The 9,290-nt window shown below is 36.1% G+C and overlaps 1 protein-coding gene across 1 annotated transcript; it reads left to right on the plus strand.

Annotated features, from left to right (window-relative positions):
* Nucleotides 1-7,296: 7,296 nt before the first annotated feature.
* Nucleotides 7,297-8,938, plus strand: LOC140818398 (transcription factor DIVARICATA-like). The gene is made up of 2 exons (XM_073178337.1): nt 7,297-8,127; nt 8,225-8,938. The coding sequence occupies exons 1-2, from the start codon at nt 7,721-7,723 to the stop codon at nt 8,652-8,654; spliced, it is 837 nt and encodes a 278-aa protein (XP_073034438.1). The 5' UTR covers nt 7,297-7,720; the 3' UTR covers nt 8,655-8,938.
* Nucleotides 8,939-9,290: the final 352 nt, after the last annotated feature.

Raw genomic sequence — 9,290 nt, forward strand, 5'->3', positions numbered from 1 at the left:
CATAAAAGGAAGGCAAAATTGAAAAATTCTTCCAAGGACATTCTTTACAAGACGCTGGATAAGAATACTTTCAGCATGATCAAAATGTGTAAATCTGCCCAAGAAATTTGGGAGAAGGTGTACATTCTTTACAAGACGCTGGATAAGAATAATTCAGCATGATCAAAATGTGTAAATCTGCCCAAGAAATTTGGGAGAAGAAGATGATCTAGTTATGTGAAGGCAACAAGCAAACCAAAGAGAATAAACTTTCAGTTTCCGTACAAAAATTTGATAATATTAAAATGAAGAATAGAGAATAAATGAACGAGTTTGATGAAAGAGTGAGCAGCATCATAAATTAACAGAATGCACTAGGAAAAGTACATTCAAACAAAGAAATTGCTCTAAAGGTGATGTGTTGCCTTCCCAAATAATAGGATGTTAAAACTGTGGCCGTGCGAGAATAAAAAGAGCTCAAAAAAGTGGAACTACATGATTTTTTTTCAAAACCTAAAAGCTTATTAATTCTAAATGCAAACAAGAAAGGGCGAACCAGTAGTCCCACATGTTACAACTGCCCTCGGCGCTCTGAAATTGGAGGCAACATTTTCACTTGAGAAGAGCAATGACACAATGTCATTGTTCATCAGGAAATTCGGAAGATTCATGAGAAGGAATCAAGGATCATTCCAAAGAAATTACCATAAGAATGAATCAAAAGAGGAACCGAATGCATGCTATAACTGTAGCAAAACTGGTTACTTCATCGCTGAATGTCCACAACCAATGAAGGACATCAAGAGATCAGTTAAAAAGGTAAGAAGTCCTTCGAGCACAGAAGAAGATCAAAGGATGGCAAGAAATCATCCAAGAGAAAGCACGAAGACCTAGTATGTAACACCATTCTTCTATACTTGACAAGATTAATGATACATATAATAATAATCAAAATAGGGTTTGAATGATATACCTATATTATGAAGCAATTCAAAAAAGGGTTATCAGTTTGATGGTTTATAAAAATTTTGGCATGATGTACCTACATTTTGTATAAGCCAAAAACTCAGAGCAACAACATATATACATATCTATAGTCATATTTTCATATACAAACATACACCGTATCGTTATACATATAGTCATAAATGTCGTGAAACTTGTTTCAAACCCTGACATAGAATCCACTATAATACATATGCGGAAGCTATACAATAAGACATCCAGGTTCTTGTCGAGGTAAGGCACGCCACAAGCATCCATTGGCGAACCGACATCTTATGCATCTTCATTACCTGATCCTGTAATACATGAGCTACGTGAGTTTATAAAACTCAATAATTTGGCACTTGTATGTATCAATATAAATAGAAGGATTATATGTATCAAGTCGTGATTAACAATGAATCTTTAAACCATGTCATACCATAGCATATATTCATGTTCATTTCGGTACTTGAGCCTCATTAGTTGACATGTACTACCGTTCTTGTTTTATTTTATAGCTACTTAAGTTGGACGTCAGGGTGCCCTGTGACAACCTCACGCCCCATGAACATATATTGGCCAATAGGTTTGGTGCACTTAAAACCACCCATGATTTCAACTAGCTCATATATCATATAATAACATGTTTCATTCGTTCGTACAATTTTCATTTTATGACATACCACCTCTCTTGGACATTCATGATCTTTTATATCTACTACATAACAATAATATATGGTGCAATATTTTCATCAATAAACATATTAACAAAGTACATATAGCAAAAATCAATAGAAAGAATTTGAAACTCATAATATTACTCATGTATTACTTCAATAACATGCCAACTTACTGTCCAAGCGTAAGAATACTGGTTTGAGACGATGTCTCTTGCTCCTATACTGTAAAATACTTCAATAATCCTATCACTATGTCCATAATAGTTGAAAGTCACCCCTTTATGGTTCTTTACATATATATTGAAGGATTGTGTGCTGGTGCCTTTGAAGGCATTTCAAATACAATATTCTCCAATGAGCTGCAATAGCTCGTGTTCTAAGAATGTTAACACCGATGAATTAAATTGATTTTGGTTAAAAACCAAGCAGAACAAACTCGAAGTAATCCTTCGTGAAGAAGAATGTTAAATTAGAAAAAAAATTAACTTATGTAAACTGAATAACTGAAAAGCAGGTGATCATTTGTCGCATATATCAGTTCAGTTATGGCAAGAACTGAACCGACGGATGCTCTAACTGATCAAGTCAGTTTGAAAACAACAGTTAATCAGTTAAATACACAAGATATGTTTATGGATGTTCGGAGACTTCAACTGCTCCTACTTCACCCCTTCTACCACCTCGGATAGGATCAACTAGAAGACTTTGATTTATACAACTACTTGTACAAACTCACTCAACTTATGACTTACACTACTGCGTCAACTGAACTCCTAGCCTAGACTGAAGGCAGCACCTTCCAGCCAACACTTCTTTAACATCAGTGTGTCAAAGACTACATCTCACAAGTTTAACTTCTTTGTGCAAAACTGTATTTGGGTGGAGGCGGTGAGTGTGTGTGTGTGTTGGAAATGAACAAAGAATACATCGGAAAGGTGTTCCCACACACTGAGGGAAATTTGCTTCTTATCTAAGCTGATAACATGTTGAAGTGTCCCTCTGGGCTGATTGCTTTTTTTAAGCTAATATGCAATATACGAGCCCTTTTCTTTTGTATCTTCACTCTTCACTCGCTCTCTATTTTTTTGGTCTGCACTGATCTTCTCTTTATAGGCGAGAAACTGAACGTACAGTGAGACTCAATTATTGTATCTGTTGCATCTTGAATTCGTTTCTTGGACTCTGTGTCTCGACTTTTCGACTGCCCTTCTGAAATGTTTGTCTTTAATGCTCTGATGCAACGTTCATTATTGTCCTTTGACTGAAAAATTGCTTTGTACCTTTGTATATAGCTGGAATCTACTGAATGAGTTTGTCTTCAACTACAACTGAAAGATTCTTATTTGACGCTCCGAACTAGTCAGCTGAACTGATCTTCAGTTGGGCTGATGAAATCAGTTGACTCGTCAGTCGAACTGATTTCACTCTCGTTCAGTTGAACTGATCAGTTGGGTTTCTTCATCAATTGAACACTCCTTCGACTGGCCGGGCTTCTGAGGTTCTCCTGCTGAGCTACCTATCAACTGGACAGGCAGCTTAATTACTCATTTGACATATCAGTTCGCCTGATTCAGTTTGTGGGATTAGTTAGGTCTTCAGTTTGCAATGTAAACAACTTGAAACTAATCCTATCTTCTGCACACTAAGGTAAAACATTAGTAATATAAAATAACAAGTTTTGTTAACATTAAAATTAAGATTGCGAATTTGAAAAGTTCCAACAATCTTCCCCTTTTTGATGATCACAAAACTTGAGCAGTTAAGAACAATATATTCAGTTCAAAGGTTAGTCAATTTAAACATTGTTAAAAGCTCTCCCTTCAGAACTGAATTAAAGATGGTTTTGAAAAACGATTTAAGGATTGATGGTAAGAGAAAAATCCCCCCTCAAAAACTAAATTAAAAAAGAACTAAAAAAAATTTAAGAGAACAACTTCAGTTGAAGAAAAGAAGACCTCCTTAACAACTGAATTTCAAAAACTGATTGATAAACAATTTTTCAGTTTGAGAGTACAAGAAAAACTCTCCCTAAAAAACTGAATAAAAGCTCGTATTTGAGAAGTAATTATGTAAGCATTCATTCAGATGTTATAATCATTCAAGCAACGTAGACAAGAAATCTGGAAATATTCATTCAATCACAACGAAACACAGCTGGATAAACATGATGCTTATTTAATCAAATAAATTTCCTTGTATTTTTACATTTGAGTACATACATCAGTTGAAAGGAAAAATGCTACTATAATAGCATATTTTGAGCAACATCAGAAATCAGTTTGTTTATGTGTGACAGAATTGGATATTCCAACAAATGGTTGCCTTGACTGCTTGAAATGCTGCACCGGTCGTGAGTTCAATTTGCTAGAGAAACGAGCTAATCTGCCTTGAACTTGATCTCTTTCGTAGCTAACTGGTCGAGCAGACTCAAACTAGGCTCAAGCGAAATACAGCTGGTGATTTAATCAACCAACATCCCAACATGAATTAGTTTCATCTGAAAAGCAGCTAACCTAGAAGGTTTGCAACTGAAATCTTGTTCATTGAAAAAATTAGCCGTGCATCTTGAAATATGAAGCTCAGGACCCTGCAGGCTGACTAAAACCCCAAAGCTATGAGTCGAAAGAAGTGGCGACGATGTTAGTTGCAGAACCGATCCTCTCAACCCTTCGCAATGAGTTATAGATAATCATTTTCAAATAGTATGAAATACTTTTAAATAGCTTTTAACACTATTTTAACGTAACATATTTTAAAACACAGTTTTCTTCAAATGTTCTTTTTAGAATAACTAGCTCTGATACCAATTGAAGGACGTGTGATGGTGCCTTTGAAGGCATTTCAAACACAATATTCTCCAATTACCCGCAATAGCTCGTGTTCTAAGAATGTTAACACCAATTAATTAAATCGAGTTTGGTTAAAACACAAGCGGAAGAAATTCGAAGTAATCCTTCGTTAAGAAGACTGTTAAATTAGAAAAAAAAATTAACTTATGTAAACTGAATAACTGAAAAACAGGTGATTAGTTGTCGCATATATCAGTTCAGTTATGGCAAGAACTGAACCGAAGGGTGATCTAACTGATCAAGTCAGTTTGAAAACAGCAGTTAATCTGTTAAATACACAAGATATGTTTATGGATGTTCGGAGACTTCAACTGCTCCAATGTCAGCCATTCTACCACCTCGGATAGGATCAACTAGAATACATTGATTTATACAACTACTTGTACAAACCCACTCAGCTTAGGACTTACACTACTGCCTCAACTAAACTCCTAGCCTACATTGAAGGCAGCACCTTCCAGCCAACATTTATTTAACGTCTGTGTGTCAAAGACTACATACACAAGTTTAACTTCTTTGTGCAAGACTGTATTTGGGTGGAGGCGATGAGTGTATGTGTGTGTGGGAACTGAACAAAGAATACACCGGAAAGGTGTTGTTACACACTGAGGGAAATTTGTTTCTTATCTAAGCTGATAACATGTTGAAGTGTTCATCTGGGCTGATTACTTTTTGTAAGCTAATATGCAATATGCAAGACCTTGTCCTTTGTATCTTCACTCTTCACTCGCTCTTTTTTTTTGATTCTTCACTTATCTTCTATTTATAGGCGGGAAACTAATCGTACAGTGAGAGTTAATCATTTTATCCGTTGCATCTTGAATTCATTTCTTGGACTCCATGTCTCGAGTTTTCGACTGCCCTTCTGAAACGTTTGTTTTAATGCTCTGATGCAACGTTCATTATTTTCCACTGACTTAAAAATTACTTTGTACCTTTGTGTATAGCTAGAATCCACTGAATGAGTTTGTTTTCATCAACAAATGAAAGATTCTTAATTGAAGCTCCGAACTAGTCAGCTGAACTGATCTTCAGTTGCGCTGGTGAAATCAGTTGACTCGTCAGTTGGACTGATTTCACTCTCGTTCAGTGGAACTGACCAGTTTGGTTTATTCATCAGTTGAACACTCCTTTGGCTGGCCGAGTTTCTGAGGTTCTCCTGCTGAGCTACCTATCAACTGGACAGTTAGCTGAACTACTCATTTGACGTATCAGTTCACCTGATTCATTTTATGCGATCAGTTAGGTCTTCAGTTTGCGATGTAAATAACTCGTAACTGATCCTAGCTTCTCCACACTAAGGTAAAACATTAGTAATACAAAATAACAAGTTTGTTAACATCAAAATTAAGATTGCGAACTTTCAAAGTTCCAACAACATGGTCACCAACATGAAATTCCAATTGACGACGTTGCACATCAGCATAACTTTTCTGTCGGCTCTGGGCAATGTGCATTCTTTCTCTGATCTTGGTTACCAATTCTGCTGTCTGTTGCACTATTTCAGGACCTAATAATTTTCTTTCTCCTACTTCATCCCAATGTACTAGAGATCGACATTTTCTACCATATAATGCAGTATATGATGTCATTATAATAATTGACTGATAACTATTGTTATATGTAAAGTCAGCCAAAGGTAGTTTACTGTCCCAACTACCTGGATAGTCAGTAGTACATGTCCTCAACATATCTTCTAAGATCTGATTCACACATTCTGATTGTCCATCAGTTTGAGAGTGGAATGTTGTATAAATGTTCTGAGTTCTATAATGATTCTACTTACTCTCTCATTAAAGTCATACATTAATTCTCCAAGCTTCATCTTTATATTGTTGAACTTTTATATGACAACATAAAATTGTTTCAATTTACTCTTGAATCAATTTTTCCAAAATTTCTTTGGCATTCTTACACATTTTTATTTTGTTAAATATGTTTTTGTCAAGAGTTTTGTATGTTATATCATTATCCACATTATCAAGATTATCTTTCTTCTTGTCATCATTCGTCCATTCGCTCCTTGGTTTTTCTTGCATTAGAGAAGCACCTTCAGTGATGGTTACAACTGTATTTGTTTTTAGTATCTTTATTGGCCCATCTATGATGACAAACCACATATCATCATCTTGAGTAGCTAATGAGTAAGAATTCTAATCTTCCAATCATAAAATTCTTCCTCAAATAATATCAGAATTTTGCTAAATGAAGCCATTTGAAAAGAGATGTGCATAGTCGAGAATAAGCCAAAATCTTATATGGCTTGATAAGATCGGTTGAATTGTTTAGATGGGGATTGAATAAGTACATGATACAATTTTATTTCTTTGTGTTAATTTAGCTGGGTTGGCAACTAAGTTATATACTCTAGAGTGTCGATGTCAAATGACTAACAAATAAGTACGGAAAGAAGTCAAACTGACATTAGAACAAAGCACAAACAAGGTTGGCTAAGTCAACTGAAAGTCGGCTTGATTTATATTTGTAGTGAAAAATAAATTTTTTTGACATAAAATTTAATATTTTTCATTAGTCGAGTTAGATAAAAAAAATTCCGTCTCAAAAATTTTCTACGATTTCTTTTTAATTTTTGTGATTTTTTATAGATGCATACAATACATAAATTTCACATGACTTGTATAGGCACATATTGTCCTTTTCTTCATTTGATCGGCCATCTCTTTCTGTTTCCTTTTCTTTGTCTAAAGATATTAAATAATAAAGAAAATAAATTCAAGTCAGCTGCGGGTCCTCCTCCACCACTCTATCCAATCATTCACAAACACCATTCATCTCTCTTCTTTTATAAGAGACCATTCGCTGTGTTTTCTGCCTGGAAAGATTCCAACTTTCCTCAAAGTTCGAGTTTTCTTGGTGATCTTTCTCGGTTCAAATTTCTGAATCTCAATTATTTTTGTTTCTTCTTGCTCAAAATCTGCCATTTTTTTTTTCAGTTTCCACAATTGTTGAGCAGACAAGATGACAGCGTTATACAGAATTTTGCAGTAGGTTGGCTATTATCAACGTTTATTTGCTGTAGTTCAAAATTCCAGATACAAGATCTACTTTTTTTCAACAATTTTCTCACAAAATCTTGTTGGGTTTTGCGAATTCCAGAGTGTCCTCTCCCAGAGTCTTACAAAAAATTCAGATTCCACTCAAATCCTCGTATCTTCTTTCACCTCTGAACTCTGTTTCCCCACTTCGATCGGTCCTCTAGGCGAAATGAACAGAAAAATGACAATCCTGTCTCCTGCATCGTATATCAAGAACTCAAACTGCTTGTACGAGGAAAACAATACAACCACCCAGTGGACCCCTGAGGAGAACAAGAAATTCGAGAACGCCCTTGCGATATACGATAGAGATACGCCGGATCGGTGGGAAAATGTCGCGGCCATGATCCCTGGAAAAACAGTGAACGATGTGATCAAACAGTACAGAGAATTGGTGGAAGATGTAAGCGATATTGAAGCGGGGCTGATTCCAGTTCCAGGATACAGCGCCAATTCATTCACATTGGAATGGGTCAGCAAACAAATGTATTGCCCTGTCGGCAAACGAAACGCCGCGATTCGGTGTTCTGTTCATGAAAGAAAGAAAGGGGTGCCCTGGACTGAGGAAGAACACAGGTAAAACTTAATAATTTTCTGAACCTTGTACAATTGTACTGACCTCGAGGTCGGAAATTTATGGATTTTTTATTCAGTTGTTGATTTTGATCCACAGGCAGTTTCTTTTGGGGTTGAAGAAGTATGGTAAAGGGGATTGGAGGAATATTTCTCGCAATTTCGTGACAACAAGGACTCCCACACAGGTCGCTAGCCATGCGCAGAAGTATTTCATCAGGCAACTTTCGGGAGGGAAAGACAAGAGAAGATCGAGTATACATGATATCACCACAGTGAATCTTCAAGAAACCAATCAATCGGATTCACCAGGAAATGATACGTGTAGCTCGCCTGAGAAATCGGCCTCGATGAAACATCAGCGACCGAAATCGGGCATGAATCCAGGAGCAATGATGCGTTTTCAAGGGTGTCCTTCATTTGGATTCAATCTACAAGAACATAATATGCTGATGAGCAAATTACCTGGAATCGGGTTGGAACATCACGGTACAATGTTTCAGACGATGCAGCCGACCCAATACCATTAAAATCAGCGTCCCAATGGCGGTCGTAAATTTATTGGACTTCCAGCATTTCAATGCTTGATGCCGATGAAGGTAGCTAGCTAGTATGCCCATCTATTACAGTTTTTCGAAAAAATTGTCCGAAACGATGCGTCGGGGACGACAGAAAGATCAAGAAAATGGTTCTTCCTAGCTAGCAGGGTGATCAAGATTCTTGGGAAGTTAGTTCAGATAATTGGGAAGGTGTAATGCTTGTGGATACTATTCTTTTCCTAGTAAATAAATGAATTCTAATTTGTCCATCACTATAGTTTCTCTATACAATGGAATTATCGTTTTTATCAGTGTTTTCCACTATTATGAACAGTGGTAGTGAGTGAGGCATCGGAGGGCAATTCATAGATTTTTATGAACCATATATTCAAGAAAAAATGATTTTACCTCAATTAAAATTTTTGGTTACTTTAAAATCTCCAAAGTAATACAAAAATCTTTGCTATGCATTGTGTGTTGCTAAAATAAATTTGTGGGCACAAGAGAAGCTTGTCCTTTGTATCTTATGCAGAGAACATGGGAGAGAATATGTGCTCACTGATTGTCCCATTATATGATAAACTCCTTGCTCTCAACTTTTTCCAATTCAGAAGAGTCTTATCCTAT

The sequence above is a fragment of the Primulina eburnea genome, chromosome 17 (assembly GCF_022965805.1).
Source record: "Primulina eburnea isolate SZY01 chromosome 17, ASM2296580v1, whole genome shotgun sequence".
Lineage (NCBI taxonomy): Eukaryota > Viridiplantae > Streptophyta > Magnoliopsida > Lamiales > Gesneriaceae > Primulina > Primulina eburnea.